The sequence below is a fragment of the Camarhynchus parvulus genome, chromosome 3 (assembly GCF_901933205.1).
Source record: "Camarhynchus parvulus chromosome 3, STF_HiC, whole genome shotgun sequence".
Taxonomy (NCBI): domain Eukaryota; kingdom Metazoa; phylum Chordata; class Aves; order Passeriformes; family Thraupidae; genus Camarhynchus; species Camarhynchus parvulus.
Window position 1 is genome coordinate 67,655,928 of NC_044573.1, and position 18,161 is coordinate 67,674,088.

General features: G+C 46.9%; 1 protein-coding gene across 1 annotated transcript; it reads right to left on the minus strand.

Moving 5' to 3' along the window:
* Positions 1-14,757: 14,757 nt before the first annotated feature.
* GPR6 (G protein-coupled receptor 6) lies at positions 14,758-15,893 on the minus strand. The gene has a single exon (XM_030946000.1). The coding sequence runs from the start codon at positions 15,891-15,893 to the stop codon at positions 14,907-14,909; it is 987 nt and encodes a 328-aa protein (XP_030801860.1). The 3' UTR covers positions 14,758-14,906.
* Between the last annotated feature and the right edge of the window lie 2,268 nt (positions 15,894-18,161).

Below are 18,161 nucleotides of genomic sequence, written 5' to 3' on the forward strand. Positions count from 1 at the left end.
TCTAGGAAACTTTCTCCATGAATGAGGGTCAAAGTCTGTGCTCCCCTGGGGGTCAGGGCACCCCAGAGCAGACAGAGAAACATTCCCGGTGCCCTGGGATTCCACAGTTGCTTTTGTAGCTCTCCTCTTTTCTCTCTTTTTGCTTCCACCCCCTCCCCGCTCCCCACCCCCCAACTTCCTTCTTTATTTCCTTATTCTAAGAGAGGGAAGGAATTAAAAGAGGCAGCAAAAAGGCAGCAAACCACCTGCAGCACCCAGAGCAACATCCCAGGGTCCCAGGTTGCTGCTCACCCCAGTCCTAGGGAGAACGGGCATCAAAGGGAAGCACTCCAGGTCACCCATGTCACTCACAGGAAGCTTGCGGCATGACCGGGGCCTCTGCCTGCTCAAGGGCACGGGGATCCCCTTGGAAGTCCCCCCAGCCTCCTGCTCACCAGGGAAAAAGTCCTGCAGAAGTCCTGCGAGAGCCCCCAGAGTGACTGAGAAACCCTCCTCCTCTGGGCAGCTCGGGAGGAGGGATGGCACTGCTGCCTCTCTGGGAGCAGCTCCGGACCATGAGGGCCATGGAGCCCAGGGGTCTGCCCAGAGGAGAGACCTGCACTGGGCTCAGCACATCAGCCAGACCCACACCCACCCCTCTGTGCCCCACAGAGGGTGGAGGCAGGGGTGGCAGCCCCACAATCCTCGTCTCCTCAACCAATAGGAAGGCCATAAACCACAGGAAAACAGTAAAACATGTATCTGGGCTGGTTCTTCAAGAGCTTTGCAACCCCTCCCTTTAGAGCAGGCAGCAATGCCTGTCTGCTCCTCCCTGATGCAGAGCTGTTGCTGCTCTGGGTGATTTTGTCAACCAGCCCATGTCCTATCAGCTGCACAAAGTTCTCCTAAAGACCAAAGCACCTCCTTGCTCTCTATGTGCCATGTTTGGGCTCCTGCAGACCACAGATCGATTCAGATCCAAGGGAGTTTGAGAGCTCTCTTAAAAAGAAAAAGCACCCAGATGACTTTGGATAAACCCTGAGTTCTGTTTCCCAAAAGAATACAGTCCTTCAGAGCCCAGGTGATCACTTGGAAGTGTGTGTGTCATTTCTGCCAGGGGGACACAGCTGGTTCCACAATATATCCTCTTGTTTGCAGAAAGTTCCTGTGACACCTTCCTTCACAGCAGGCAGCCCAATGCAGGAACATTCCCCTCCCAATGGACCCCCAGGTCCAGGGGGGAGCAACCTGCACAGAAGGACTCTTTCCACACCTGGGAAGAAGAGGAGGAAGGCAGGGATGATACTAAAACCTCTATATCTCATGTTCACAGCGCGAGGCCCAACCTCCATCCAAGGAAAGCTGCTTGTCCATGGAGAATGGCTCGCAGAGTTGCTTCTCTGTGTGGAGCCAGCAGAACAAGCATTTCACTAAAAGAAATCAGTGAATCTGTATAAAGTGGGGTGGTTTGTGCCTGTCCTGCTCCTCTGAGTGATCCTGGACAAGTGGAACAGGGATGAACTGCAGCATGAGCCAGCACAGCTTCAACCAAGGGGCCGGACTGCTCAGAAATAAATGTGGTTGGCAAGGCAAACAGCCCCTGAGTCACTTTAAATTAAGTGACTGATCCCCCTCTCACAAAGGTTTTTGTGCAAACAGTGGGGCTGCACCTTTATTAGTGACTGGATACTGAGGTATCAGTGCCTGTGATTTTGGCAGCTTGTTCAAGAGCAGATTTTCCTTTTACAGGCTGCAATAGATGATGCCAATGATGTTAGCTAAACTATTAGTTTTCTTTTGGCTAGTTATCTGAAGATTAGAGTCTTCCTGCTGCTGAAAACCGCGCCTATTGCTGTGTCACATACCTTCCTAACAGGAAGATTTTTTAGTAGTGCATAAAGAAAATGCTGTAATGTCTCCCCTTCTCCTCAGGGCAAAATTGACACGAAGAACCAATTATACTATGGTATCAACTCTTATTCCAGTCACATGGCTGTGCTAAATGTCTGCATTAACCTGATGGTCACACAAAAGCAAATGCTCTGAGAGGATATCAAGACAGGTAACATTTTATTTGGCAGTGGATCCCACATGTCTCCCATGTGTTTTGCTATGACCATTTTAAAGGTGGTTACCAGCACCCTGGCTGTGCTCAGGGGAGAGAATAGAGACAGAGTGTTACAGGTGTGCACTGCCAAAAATGAAAGACCAATAGGTAGTGAACTTGCTCTGTAACACAGATTTTTAAAGCCATATATAGGTCTTTAGGCAATAATTACTTAGGGTAGTGAATGAGTAGGTTTTTGCACAGGGTATCCATGCACCATACAGCTTTATGGATGTTGGGCAGTGTCTGGGGTCTGATCCTTATTCTGTCCTGGGTGAGCCCAGGAGACTGAATTCTTGTCTTTTTTTTTTTTTTTTTAATCTAACCATGTTTGTCTAATTCAAACTCGGCAGCATGATTGCCCGAACAGATTACTTCCCCCAGGTTTTGTACATGGCTCTTTGTAGAAAGTTACTGTAATGTGGATAAATGTCCACTGCTGCCACCAAGCCTATAACTTCGACAAAGGCAGACATTGATTTTGTCTGATGTCATCTGTTCCATATGAACACACGCAGCTTCTCACTCGTCAGCTTATCTGCTATATTATTACTTATTGATTCCCTTATTTGCTTTCATTTACTGGCTGTAGAAGGTGGTGGAGTTGTTTGGCAATTATGAGGAGTGACTTTCAAGAAGACACTTTGCTTTACTCCAGCTTTCTCAGAGTTTGTCAGAGGGATGGCATTATTTTCTGCTGCATTCCATAGGTTCCCTGAGCAGCCTGAGCAGGACAGAAACTGGGTGATGCCTTAAGAACCCTCCAATCCTGACCTTTCTGTCAAAGCCAAAGGTCTGTCCTCTGAGGCTGCAGACACTGATCCGGGCACAAATGCACATGCACACCTACCTTAGTTCTGCTGTCAGACACCTCTAATTCTGCCAGTCACCATTAATTATAATTAATGTCTGTGTCCTAAAGACATGGACTAGAATTTAGCCCCTTTTGTCTACCCACATCTTTATGACTTAGTTTGCAGTCTCCACAGTGCTACAGTGCACATACTGCAGTCATGAGGTCTCAAGGAGATTTTCTCCCTGCCCTTGATATTTGGGTAGCACCAACCCCTGCTCACTGTGGGCCTTGCACTCTGCCTGGTGACCAGTTGCTCACACCGCAAAAATGAGAAGGGCTCAGGTCTGGGGCTGGCAGTCTGGTATTAGGAGCTTGCAGTGGTTCAGTAACCCTTCCCTCACATTGTTTGTAGGTAGCCTGGAATAAAGAACATTTCCATAGAAAACACTTTACCTGAGACATTTTCCCTAGACTGTTTTTTTTTTTTTTTGCCATCAGTTTCCAAACTCAGTTTTAGCTAAGTGGAAAGATGATTTACTCCATAGTATTTTTGCATGATATCTCAATGAAATAGAATGCTTTGACTGGTACCTGCAGGTACAGATGTCCTCAGACTCCAGTCATTTCTCTTTAATCAGCTGGGAGCAGTAATTACAGGAAGTGTACCCAAGCACCTCCTGTGGTGAGGGATGATTTGTAGCACTCTCTCCTGGAGCCCTGCAATGGGCTTGCACAAAAGTCCAACGAAAGAAAAGCTGATTTAAAAAAATGTGTATATACACAGGCAACCTCAGAGTTGCTTAATTCAATGCTTGATTAATAAGGTGCTGACACTGTGCAGGAAACATTTTGGGGGGAAAGCCAAATGTTTATTATTATGTTTATTTATAATAAATTCTGCTTTATATGGGCTCCATTCTGCTGTCTTGACATTGTGTGAATTGGAGAGTAATCACAAAGTCTGGATGAAAGAGAAGGCAGAGAACTGTGGCATTTGTAGCACCTGACTACTGCTACTCAAACTGCAAATTAAAGAAGTACACGTGGCTGTAACAATGACAAACTAGAATAGCTCAGGTAGAGACCACACAAGTTTATCCAACCTATCACTCTCTCTGGAGACAGGATCATTCTCTCTGTGCTGTTCCAGGTGAGTCTTTACAACTCGCTTTGGGAGATTTCCAGTGAGGAAGAAATAACTTCCCTACACAGATTGTTCCAGTGCTGTTCCGGTGCTCCTTTGTTTCTGGCAGTTTTCCAGTGTCAAGCCTGACTCTTCCTTGCTGCCATTTAAGCTCATCATTCATTGTTCTACAAACCATGGATTTTAGATGCATAAGATTTCTTCTCTTTTTTACAGCAGCTTTCACACACTGGAGGAGCTCCCCTGACCCCTCACAAGTGGTGAGGAGAAGATGTTGACCAAGCTCGGTTCACGATACTGGTCTGTGTGTTTGCTGTACAGCTGTTCACTCCCCATCTGGGTTTCCACTGCTGTTTTCCCACTGGCTTGCAGTGCTTGCCTCTAACAAAATGTGTGGTTTTTTTCCAGAATCTCTTTGAGAGTTGATAAGATCATGTTGAATACCAAGTCAATCCTCTGGGGGAACTGCAGCCCCTCCCTGATGTCTGACAGCTGCTCACGGAGTAAGTACTGTCCCTGCTCCATCACCCAAGTAATTAATGAGAAAATTGAATCACACTTTGGGTGAGACAGGAACCTGTGACTCAGTACAGCCTCCCGCTCTGGCAGCACACCCCCAGTGAGCACTTTCACAGCTCCCCCCCTCCCGGGGGGCTTTACACAGACATTTCGCCCAAATGAAGGTCTCCTCCCTTGCTTTTGAGAGGTTGCACAGAATAAGAGTGGGTTGTGTCAGGCTTTCTTCCTTCCCTGTAGCTGTGAAAGATATTTTCACAAAGCCACTGTCATATTTGTAGAAAGAAAAATAAACACAAACAAGGCACAAACAAGAAATAATAAGGCTCCCAGGCTCTGCAGATTCCTCAGTCATGCTGCCTCTATCAGCTTCAGGTAAGCCCTTAGCAATTAAAGCCAGAAAGAATAAGATAAACCACAGAGGGTTTTGCTCTCTCTACAAAGAAACATTTTCAAAAGTTAGAAACCTCCACCATTGGGTCACAGCATAAAGGAGCTTGCAGAAAGACAGCAGCTCTGTGATGGATGGAGTGTGCCAGCAGCTCTTGGGAAGCACAGCTCGATGGGAAAGCAGCAGAGCAATAGCTCTTCTCTCTCCTGTGCTGGGGTGAAGTGGGGGAATGGACCTGGCTCAGCACAGCACAGCGAGCACATCACAGCCAGTCGATGGCCCCAGGAGCTGCAGCAGCCGAGAAATTGCTGCCATGGATTTATAGAGGGTTATATATTTTAAAGGGAGGCCACCTGAGAGTAATCTTAAGAAGCAGGAACAGCCCCTATGTGGTAGCAAAGAGAGGTGATACCAGGACAGACAAAGTTATAAACATCATATTAAGGCGTTTGGGAATGGAGCAAAAGGCAAGATGATGTAAAAGCTGCCTTAGGTTGTTTAAAAGATATTTTTATTGCCTGTGGATGATATGTTCAAGGACATAAATGTGTATTTCTCAGTCTCAGCTTGTGATTAAAAATGCCAGCTAACTCCAGACCATGTCTGGAGCCTCTCTGAGAGGCAGCAAAGCAGAGTGGGGAGGAAGGTTTCCAAGCAGCCCAGCACCATCACTTGCCCCAGACTTGGGGTTTGTGTGACACAGCTAGGAGAGAAAAGACACCCTCTTCCCTGAAGGAGTCACAGAGGGGTTTGTGCTGGAGCTGGCAGCTGCAGATCCCCTGAGATTGGTTGCCCTCCCCATCTTGCCTATTTTGATCTCTGCCCTCTGCTTCCTGCTCTCAGGTGTAGCCAGGCTTTTGTGTCCATATCAAATGGGAGCAACCACCAGAAACCAGATGAGGTCACCTGCTGCAGGGTGAGTGTTTACCTCCACCAAAAGGTCTGATTGACCTCTCTGATATGTGTAAAAGCAGCTGTGGGGTGTTTTTAGGCCAATCTGAGCGTGCCTGCATATTGGCTGTGCTCTGTCACTGGGACTACGTTGTATATCCACATTTATCTGTTCTGGTCCTACCCTGGGGCGATGAAAAAATGAACCACAGGGCATTGCCCTGCCTATTGCACCCCCAAGACAGGACTTGAAGATATCCTTCAGGAAGCCCAATGGCATGACAGGCCCTTCAGAATTATCCTGGCTGTAAAACAGCACATAGTGGTGAGGCAGTCTAAGCCTTCAGTGCTCACTCTGAAGCCCTTAGGAGTGTAATACACTGGGCATCCTGAAAAATATCACTCCTGTTGTGCCTTTTCACCTCAAAAGCAGGGAATAAACTCCATCAGTCACTTACAGGTGCTTCTAAGGAACACTGTGAGACAAGTGAGTTGCAGCTCTGACAGATGCAGTCGGTTTTTGCTTGCCTCTCTGCCAGACTGGCCCACAGATCTTTATTGTTCATGATTTCCCCAGATGCACCAAGAGCAAAAGTGGCACAGAAGTAACACTGCTCCCCTTGGAGCAGTCCCCTCTGAGGGAGGGGACTTGTAGAAAGAAAATTAAAATTTACCCAGCTCCTCGCATGTGAAACCCCTCCCAGGGAAGCAGCAGCAATGCCACCTGAAAAGAAAAGGAAGGGGAGATGTGTTTGAGCTCATGCCAAGAGCAGGAAACATACCATTGTCACAGGGCCTTCAGGGAAGAGAGAGGGAAAGGTCACCTTTGGGGAAGAAAGGGACATGAAGGGAATGTCAGGGGAAGAAGACAGATAAATAACATAAGGATGTTGTCAAAATGGGAAGAGAAGGCAGGCATCCTATCTGTGTGTTGTAAGCAGATACCTTTTTCCAGGAGGAAAAACACTTTTCCCATGTTCTTTGGTAGCTCTCAGGCAATTTCACTGCTACCTCATCTTCCCATATCATCATTTGCTACCCTTCAGAAGAAGAGGATTACAAAGCACAGGTTCCACAGGTGTCCAGCTGTCATCTATGACTACACAGAGCAATACCAGACACCTTCCCTGCTTTGCACTGTCCTGTGGTGTGCTGTACCCATGAGAGGTGGGAGTCCCCTCAGCACTGAGTGCCGCCAACACATCCCTTGGTTTGTGGCAGGGATAGAATGGGGAGGGGGTGTTAGGGGGCTTGTGCCCTGCTCAGCACTGGCTGAGGCATTGGGGAATCACTGAAGAGGTGGGAACAACCACCTAGCTTGGCAGACAAATGGCTGGGCAGCAAACCTGTTCTGCTCTCTGCATTATAGAGAAGCTGGACTGACGTGGCCAGGTCAAGTACCAGACACATCCAAAGTGTTTCTGCCTGCTCAGATAAAGTAACAAGTGCTCGTTTCAGAGCAAGCATGGCGGGATGGGATGGCATTGTTAGAAAGCTTTTATGGGGCTGACCAATACTAGGAACATTATTTTTTGGCAAAAGGTCCCAGTTTTAATGGCAATGAAGGCAGAGACAGAGCCTTTTCCAACTACTAAAAATGTCTTACGAAAGACGAAGATGGCCTGGTTGACACAACAAGAGCTGTGTGCTGCTAACGTAGCCGTGGGTTCCAGCAGATGAGATAGCAGCAGGGTATTCACCTCAGCATGGCTGGGAGAGCTGGGGAGTTTGCAGAGCCTTTATTTCCCTCAAACATACCTCACGTGGAACTAACGCCGTGACAGCAAATACAGCAAAGTGCTCTAATCTTCCCAATTTCATTCAAAATAAAAATAATGCAATTAGCTGTCCTTGTTCATGAATAGCAGTATCTGATTACTGTTAGAGCCCACTGTTCCAGTGTTACAAGTGAGGCCTCATACAATGGGCTGCTCTGCAAATGTCTGTCTCCCACGTGATGGGATACAGCCACGGGGCAGCTGAGATCCCTGGGATGGAGTTTATCTTCAGCCATGTCCAAGTAAGGGAGCCACTCAAAGTCTTGGGTTTATGCTTGGTGCACAGATCACACTCCGTACCCAAACTCTCCCTTCAAGAGGTTTTCTGATGCATTTATTTCAGCAGCATAATTCAATACTATGTATTGTTTTCTTTGAGGCATTTGTAGAACAGCAAGAACAGAAAGAGGGAAGCCTTAACTTATTTGTCTCCCATTTTCCTTATTTGTGATTACAAAATGAAGTTCAAAACAAAATACACCTCTGCTTGGGAAAATCAGATAAACTCTTCAGGAAAATCCAGCTTCCTACTTACTAAAAAAAATTGGCCACACTATCAAAGGTCAGACTGATATTAGAATGTAGCATGATCCCCATATTAACTGACACATTTATTTTCCATCAGACCAGATTTCTTTTGACAGCATCATAATATTACATAGACATACTTCTTTCTATAAAAAGCAGCAACAAGTAGGAGTGACAAATTGTATCTGTCTGCAGGTATACAATCACATTATCTCTCTGTGATGCAAAGGTGCTGATTAAAAAAAATAATTCAGTCATTCAAGGAGTGTCATAGATCTGATTACTTTCACAGGAAACTAAGTCTTTATTTAGACAATCTACCATTTGTAGAATATTTCCAGAACCACTCCTTCTGCCTTGGTTTTAAATATAATTATTACTATGCATACCAAATTCTTGGTGGTGATAAAATGAGTGCTGATCCATACACGGTATGCCTTATCTCAAAAAAGACAGAAGGTTCAAGCTCAATTTTCAAAACTCTTTTCCAATTCTCTCCTGAAAAATCTCAGTCTTTCAATTAAACTACAAAATGAAACAACTGCACAGCATGAATCTTGCTTGGAGAAAATCTTCTCTGAAAAAACAACATTGTTTTAAACTAGTCAGGAGCTAGAGAGTGAGTAGCATGAAAAAAAAAAAAAAAAAGAACCTAAACTTTAAAATATTCCCCCAGTTCAGTCAATTTGCCTCCTCCTGACCCCATCCATCTCCCATGCCTGAAGCATAGGATGCAGTTTGTCCCTGCTAGAGAAGCAAGTGCTCCCAACAGTGCTGATCAACCTCCATTGCACACACACCCCACCCCATGCCAGTGTCCCAGTTCAGCCCTTTCCTTGCTGGAGTGAATTAAGTGTGTGGAAATGTTGGACAGTGCAGAGACAGAAAACCCAGATAATTCTTATCCTGTGTAGTATTCCTGTGCTTTCCCAGTAAATGAGGCCATGTGGAAAACACAGGTGTACAGACACCTCAATCCCCACCAAGTGTAGTGGGAAAAGGCAGCTTCCAGGCTGCTGGTGCTGCTTGGCAAAGTGCTCTGTGGACGTGCTGCTGCCTGGCTATAAGGGCACAGAGGATAGAGGCACAGAGCAGCTGTTTGATTTGGTATTTGTGTGCCCACTCAGCAAGCAAGACTGCTGACAGGCCCACCTCTAGGAGTATGGGTGCTTAAATCCTCTTCCTAATTCTTATCCTAAGCATCTTACTCTGACTTTAAAGTGCTGACACATGCTTAAAAATGTGCTATTGTATGGATATAACTCCAGTCTTGCACAGGTGGAGAGAGAGCCTGTGCCACAGAGGAAGGTGCAAGAAACAGTGCAAAGATGTTCTACCTCAGCATCTTGTGTCAGGGGCACAGAGGGCAGCAGGGGATGGAAAAGATGTTGTCTTGTAGGTGACTGCCAAGTCTGGGTTTGCAGCTTGAAGTTTAATTGTGTTCAAAAGCAGGACAAAAGTTGAATCTGGTCTATGTTGCTCCCTTCACTGGGTGAATGGTAGCTTGGGCAGCTCAAAGATCTGCCTGCACTTGCAGTTTTCAGTTCAAGAGGTCTAGGACTGAGGATAACGCTGCAGTGAAGAAATATTTTTGGTCTTTTGTCTTGTGTGTGGCCTCATTGCTGGAAGGTTACCACAGCCAACCAATGCACCCAAGGTACCTGCTGGAGAAGCTGCTCCCATGCCATGAGTCATACAGTGAAGCACTGCACACTTTCCCTAACAAGAGACAAGTACATTCATCTTTCCTCTTGTTCTCTGTCTCCCACAACTTGTGTTGTGATGCCGACAAAGTAAACTCATTAAAAAAAGGACGAGAATCTGCCCTTCACTGTGAGGCTTTGCTGCAACCTGTGGAGCCTTCACAGAGACCTGACCATTGTTTCACCTCTGACTGCCTTCTGTCCTTTCTTTGCAGCAGACAGAGCTGACAGGAGCAGACCTGCCTCCACTGAACCGGCTGCCACCTCCACTGTCAGCACTGAGTCAGCGCTTCTGCCGTTCTCCAGCTGCCCCGGCAGCAGCTGGGTTATTTCCAGGACACTGGAGTTACTGCCCTCAATAAATGGAACTGCCGCTGGGGGAATGCTGTTCCTGGGAGAGCTTTCTCTAATCAGAAGAAAGAGCTTAAGTATCAAGAGGGCAGGGAAAGGCATAGTGGTTTTCTACCCAGGGGATTTTTGTGAGGCACTCCTGAACAAAATGCAGCAGCCTAGGAGCTGCTTTCTGTGCTTTCCTTCTCCTTTCAAGGGAGGAGCTTGCTCAAGGAGGATCAGGGCTTGGGGAGACTGTCCCAACACAGACTATCCCCCAAACAAGCAAACCCAGCAAGCATTAAGGTGAGATCCAGATGGGCTCATCCTCCACACAGAGCTGAATCTCACCTGCTTGGTCGCTCCTTCCAAGTCACACATCTCATCATAAAGCAGTAAGAAGGAGAAAACATTTTTTGTTTGTTTCCCTTTGTCCTTTATTCTTCTTAATGATGACTGCTACAACAGCTAGCTGAAATGCTGAGGAGCAGCTGCAATATCAGAAATTATTTTTACCTCATTATAGAAAATTATCCTTTTTAAAGGGAGAGAGGCAGAATGGAGATTAGAGGTTCTAGTGCTTCGTCGGGGTTACTTAGTACCTGTGGATCATTACATTGATAAAAATATGCACAGACTCACTTTTCAGGTTCAAAAGTGTTTTGTCCTTTTGTTTGCTTAGCTAAATAAAGAGGGTTTGTTTGACCTGTGATTTTGAATCCAGCTGGCTTTTTAATATACAGTGACTCATACAAAGCAGCCTGCAGAGTCAGTCTCTTTTCCACTGTTTTACTGTGGATTTAGGCAGAAGCCCCACAGAAAATCAAGCAGTGTGTGGGGCTTCAGCCCCTACGGGCTCCCAACCAGGTCCTCCTCACCAGAGCTGTGCTCTTCATTCTGTAATTGCTCCTGCTGAAACAAGGGAGCTCATCACAGTGGGAGGCACTTCAAGCAAGCCAAATAATTGGGATTTGGTCTTGCAAGGCATAGCAAGTCCAGTGTGATGTTCAAGGTTGGTAATGAACCATTAGTTTCTAATGAAGATTGGAGCTGAGGCCCATCTCAAAATGGTAACTTTTTTGTAATGAGACACTGCCATTATCTTGGCTGAAGAAGTGCAATAGAGTATCACTGTTTTCAGTGGGAACAGGCTAGGAGCTCTTTAGACCATGTCTGTCATTATTGTATTTAGATCAGAATAAGGCAAAGCTTTTTTAAGAGTGGTAAAGCAGGAAATCTCATTTCTATTTCCAAAACAGACTACAAAGAATACACCACAACCAAACACTGGGTCTCATGCTTGCACCTCACTCAGTGTGTGTTTTCTCTCCTCACAGACTGCACCGTTGACATGAGAACATAAAAAGCTTTGAGCTCATGGGCCCGTAGGGACAAGGAAATAGTAATTGCAATTGCCATTGCAGCCCTGGTCGGTATGCAGGCAAAGTTGCCCATGGACTTTTGGAAATAGCAGATCAGACACAGTTCTCCTTGAGCAGACACATGATTGTCCCCTGGGCTGGCTTCCACTGAGGATATGGGGGAGTCACAGCTCTGCCCTGACCAGTGACTGAAAATGGGGCTCCAGGAGTTTTTGTTCCCCCAAATAATTTCATTATCAAGGTCAAAGTGCCATCATCTGATAAAAGGAGGAGTTTGTGGGTCCAGATACTGCAAATGTAACACCATTTTCTCCAATAAATGTCAGCTGTTTCAAGAAAAAGCTCAGAAAGGAAAATACAGGTGTCATGCTATACACAACTCCTGGACTTCCTCCATCATCCGAAATGGGATGTTGTTTGGGGAGAGAAGGGATTAGGTAGCCTCCTTTATGTTATTCCACCCAGGTGTTCCTGCAGATGTGGATTCACTTGGAAAATTAAAGCTGCATTTTACTGCAAGTGGGTTGTTATCAACTCCACTGTCAGGGCTAACCACAATGTATCAAAATACTCTCTCCTCTTTTACATTAGTTTTTCCTGGAAATTATGACTCAGCATATCTTTCTGAATCTGGCATATAGAAAAAACATCTGTAATGTCTCAGGAAAATGAATGTCTGAGATCACTGTAATCCAAATTTTCTTCCTGGAAGAGAAGAATGCTTGGGGAAACACTTTGAAAGTGTCACATTTTTAACAGGAGGGATCCAGCTTAATTTTTTAGACACAGTGAATCATTGGGGAAAGTAGTAACTGAAAATGTGATCATATAACAGAAAAAAAAGAAACAAAGTCTCATTTAAAGCAACATTGAACAAAAATTGGAAGAGTAACTCACCTAAGTCGTTTACACTCTTTGATTAAGCAGTTCATTACTGAAGTAGGATTCTATAAAGTTCTTTATCTAATTTTTATACAGAATATCACTGTGCAATGAATTCATGGTGAAAATCCCCCCATGTCAGACAGGGTTAAAGGAGGGAGGTTGCATTAGAGGCGACCTGTGGCAGATTGTGCCCCCTAAGGACTAAAAGTAATGACAAGAAGTTTCTCCTAGGGGTCTACAGAGCCTGTACAAGGCTCCCAGAAACCTGCTCAGGTCCTACACAACATCTCACACCTGGGTGCAGGGTCGGTGCCAGGGTGTGAGGATCTGCACTGAGCAACCCTCTCCCGTGGTTTTGTTCCAGTTAGCACAGGAATGACAAAGATGTACAAGGTTAAAGTGTAGAGGTGGCACATTTTCTAGTTTTAACAGAAAGCTTTGCCACATTTCACCTGTCTGAGACAGTCGCTGGTCCTTTCCCTCAGCAGTTCCTGTTGTGGGTGTTGCAGCACCTTTGGCTGAGTCTCTGCAGGGTGAGCTCAGAGCACAGTGAGGATGCTCCAGCCAGCAGTTCGGTCCCTGGCTTTGCAAGAGGAAGAGAGCTTGAGCACTCTGTGTGCCACCCAGCCACAGGCCTCCTTTATTTGCTGGCTTAGACATAGCATATGAGATGTGGCCTTAAAAAGGGGTAAAAACATCTTTTTTACCAGCAACTTGAGAGCTCTTAATTTGAGCAGTATTTTGACCTATAATAAAATCTAGTTTGAATTATATTTGTAACACCTCTGCAACAGTTCCCTGAAGAACTGCATGCCTGAATGTAGTCATCAATTACAATGTCAGATTTGTGATTATTAGAATTGATAAAAATAGTGGAACTAGCAGCCTGGAATACCAATTTTTCTTTTAAATGAAATATCTTTGTGTTATCAGTGAAATGATGCTGGGTTTCATTATACTTGCACATAATACAGCATTACTGACTCACAGCCTCTCTGAGGCTTGTTGGATCCTTGTGGACCCAACTGCTCCAGCAGGCAGAAGTTTGATCCATTGCCAGTCATAAACTGGGAAAAGCACTAGTCCAAACTTCATATATGGTACCATGCATGTAAAAGGAATCTGTTTCAGCCCTTAAATACAAACAGAAACATAGTGACAAACTATAACATAACCAAGATGTAAGTGTAGCATAATTATAAGTAAATGAACAGCAACAGTGCTCTGCTGCACGTGCTGCTGTTCTGAATAAATCAGTCACTGGTGGATTTGAACCTGAGTGAAGGAGTGTTCCCAACTCTGAACAACATTGAGCTCTGATGGACTCTCTGAAGCCACTAAGCCAAGGGATTGTCAGAAGACTGTATACTGCTCTGAGACAGGCAGACAGCAAAGATGCACTTAAATGATTTTCCTACAGCATGCAGTCCAAGAACAAGGAGGCAGAGAAACAATTCAGATTCCCCTCAGAACTGTGGATGATAAGGAAAGTCCACATATTGTGGCATTTTACAGGCTTTTAACAAAGAATACTGTGCCTTTTTTTCTCTTTTCCTTTTTTCCCTTTTGGCATTAGACTAAATCAGGAAAAAAGAGCCCAGCTTAGAGAATGCTTTTCCCCACAGTCTAACAATTTTTAAATGGGTTATTACTGTAAAGGGCTAATTTATAACTTGAAAATTAAAGCTACTGGGAACCTGGTGAATAACTGTAACAAGCAACCTATTTGACTAGGCTATTTGTTTCTTTGGTTGTTGGAAGTAAAAAAAAAAGAGTTTATGCTCTTTGTTACTCTTTGCCAGACTAAAGAAGAGAACAAACAAACAAGCAGGAAGGTGCCTTTCTTGGTCCAGTATTTCATCTCCATAGTGAATGATGATCTCTTTAGGCAGAACTACATGGGGAACCTTCAAAAGTAAACAAAGGGACTTTGCTCAACTGGCAAATTTGCCATCTCTCTTCTTTCTAAATGCATCTAAGCACACAGGTCATATTACATTTTAAATATTTTTATTTGTATACAAAATGTTATAATTTATCAATGTTGTGCAGCAAAGTCTAGATAGACACACACATCACATACATACATCCCCACCCCCTTCCCTCCCCCAGCACACACACTTAGAAATACGACACGAACACAACTTTCTTTCCCTCTGCCCTTCAGAAAGGCAACACTGTTTTGGCAGGTCAGCAGCTAGAAATAAGGTGCTATAGTCAAGCAGTACCGGAATGTCTTCACTTCACAAATGTGATGTGCAAATCTATATACAACCACATTGTTGTTTTTTTCTTTTTTTCAGGGAACCCGAAACTCCATACCCCAAACCGCTCTCCGAAATACAAATATGTATAAAGTGCTAATACTTAAGCATGTTTCCAACGACTTCACGACGTAGTTTGAAGTTTAGAACAGGCACTGTAATAGTTCACTGGGTAGACTGTCACTGGGTGCAGCTTGACAGAGAAAAGTCACTCAGACATCGCTGGGGGACCGGGAGCGAAAGGACACTTTAGCCTGAAAGCAGCCACAGAAGAGCACCCACATGGACCTCTGGATTTCCTGGTTTCTGTAGGCATAAATGATGGGGTTGATCATGGAGTTGTAGGTAGCAGGCAGGAGCGTGGCGTACGTGTACACAGAGGGGTAGTCAGGATCCCCCACCACACAGTAGATGGCAAAAGGCAGCCAGCTGGCTCCGAAGGTCCCAAGGATGATAGCCAGGGTAGAGACCCCTTTTTTGGTGGTGACATAGTGCGAGGCAGTCAGAAAGTGCTGCTGGAGAGCTATCTGGTGGGCATGCCTGCAGACGATCTTGCAGATCTCGATGTAGAGATGGAGCATGATGAGGAAAATGAGAAAGAAAGAGGCAGACAGCAGCGTCACGTTACTCTTGGTCAAGGGTCTGACGACGCTGCAGGAGGTGCGGTCGTGGAGGCAGTTCCAGCCCAGGACGGGCAGCAGCCCCAGGCAGAGGGAGACCCCCCAGGCACCGGCCAGCATGGTGTGGATGCAGAGCACCGTCCTCTCCGAGTAGTAAGTGAGGGCATTGTAGAGGGAGAGGTAGCGATCGACCGTGATGGCCAGCAAGCTACTCACGGAGGCGGCGAAGGAGGCGACGAGGAAGCCCACCGTCAGCAGGCTGACCGTCTCCGAGGGAATCACGTACTGGAAAACGAAGTTGAGGATAAGGCCGAGGCCGGCCAGCAGGTCAGCCGTGGCCAGGCTGCCCACCAGCACGAACATGGGGGTGCGCAGGGCGGGCGAGTAGCAGATGATGGCAACAACCAGGGCGTTCTCGCAGGCGATGGCGGTGCCGGACACGCAGAGCATCACATCCCAGGGGTTGAGGGCGGCGGGCGCGGGGGGCCGCGACGAGAGCTCCAGCGAGGAGTTGCCGCCGCCGGCCGGCAGCCGCGGGGCCGCCGCTGCGCTCTCGTTCAGGGCTGCCGCCGCCTCCATGGCCGCCGGGGCGGCCCGGGCTGTGCGGGGACCGCGGCGGTGCGGCGGTGGGACGAGGGCAGCCGGGGCGGCGGAGCGGTGGCTGTGGGGCGGCGGGGCGCGCATGCCGGGCGGCGGCACCGCGCCCGCCCTGTCTGTGGTGCTGAAGGCGCAGAAGTTTCCCGCCGGCCCGGCCACCCCGCGCCCCGCCCCGCGCTCACGTCAGGGGCGGGCCCGGCCCGGCAGGGGCAGCCCGGGCCGGAGGGCGGCGGGGCCGCCGTGCTGCCCAGGCAGCGGGGGCAGGACGGCCCGGTGTCCCCGCCCGGCTTCGGGGCAGGGAGCAACGGGAGGGAGAAGTGGGCACACAGACACACACAAAAGGAGCCGGTTCTCCCGCTGCTTTTCCCCCCGCTCCGCAGCCGGTTCTCCCGCGGTGGGTGCCGTCCGTGCAGCGCTTGCTGTGAGGGCTGCGAGCCCAGCGGGACCTCCGTGCTCCGGCGGATGGAAGTGTGCCCGAGGAGCGCTCGAAACAGCTGTGGAAACCCCTTTCACAGCTGCGCTCTCTGAACAGTGCATGCTCTGGGGCTGACAGTCTGTTCGCCTCCGAAAGCATCCGCGCCGTTTTCTGAGGCCCCCAAAATGATACGGTCAAACCACAGAAGAGTCAATCCCACGGGCATAGCAGATATCAGCTCTCTCCTTGTCTCACCCTTTGTGCCTCACAACCAAGCAGCAGCCTGCACGTTTCCTCTCTAAAGCATGAATAGATGAGGCAGAATCACAGAATCACCAGGGCTGGAAGGGATCTCTGGAGAACACGCAATGCAACCCCCCTGCCAAGGCAGGCTCAATGCAGAGCCCGTGACACAGGAACGTGTCCATATGTTCCACAGGAACGTGTTTTGAATGTCTCCAGAGAGGGAGACTCCACAGCCTCCCCGGGCAGCTTGTTTCAGTGGTCTGCCACCCTCCGTGTAAAGAAGTTCTTCCTCATCCTGCCACTGGGCACCACCAAAAAGGGCCTGGCACCATCCTCATGACACCTTCCTTTAAAATATTTATACATATTGATATGGTCAACGGATAATGTTCTTGTGCCCATTGCTGTCAGAACCAGTATCAAACAAATGTGGGCAGTGGCTAGCTTCCCTTTGCAGCCACACAGCTTTCCTAGGGGACAAGCCAAAAGGTGTCCCCACCTCAGTCTAGGACACTGCGTTCGTTCTGTGACTGACAATCAAAAGAATGTGGAAATAAAATAACCTCTCAGTTATGAGAACAGCATGTAAACCATCTAGACACAATTTTGAAAAATACATTAGAAGAAAATGTGTTTACTGTCTTGAACAGTCCAAACAAAGGAAGCATGCAGGCTGTGCCATGGTAAAAGGTGGGCACATTCAAAAGAATTAGTGTCAGCACTCATTACATCCACTCCTGTCAATATCCTCCTGCAGGCTAAACACTATCATCAAGACAAGCTGTGGACACTCTGTACCTCTGTAAACAACTGAAGCCATTGCTCCCCAGGAATTCTGAAACACAGATCTCAGAAAAGCTTAATTTGGAAGGGACCAGTGGAGGTCAGGTCTGGGACATCTCTCCTGTCCCACCACCTGCTCAGAGCAGGGACAGCATCAACTGTGCAAAGAATTTCCTCAGGGTCTCTCATTCAGTCAAGTCTGATTATCCCCAAGGAAGAAGACTGTACAGCCTCTCTGGGCAACCTGCAGCTCTGCTTCACCCTCAGCTGTAAAAATTTTTCATTTTTATTTAGTAATTTTCTTCACTACAACTTGTCTCCACAATCTCTGTGGGGTGTCCTGCCATCTTTTTCTATGTTTTCCCTTACCCATCCAGGCATTACAACTGCAGTAATAGCATTTTCAAGTGGAGTTAAGAAGGGTTTGCAAGTCTCCTCAACTCAAACACTTGGTCAAGTACCCCTGCTATAGTTTAGAACTCAGCAGTTACCCTATACCCTCTGCCAGCTGCAGAAATGGCATGGCCAATGTAAACTTGGATTAAGATTAATATTGAAATCACAAGAATCCCAGTGTGGAAAGAGCTGCTACAGAGCAAGGCAACAGAAGGCAAGGTAAAATATGAGGTAAAGTAAAATTCTGTATTTGCCCAGAGGAAATCCTCCAGTCTACCTCTCAAACAGAGGTGGTTAATTTCAACATTAATTAAAATGACTGTGACAGAATAAATTATTCCAAACATCTTTCAAAATTGATTAAAAATGCTGCCATTCAAACTTAGCAAGTCAGGTTTGCAAACACAAAC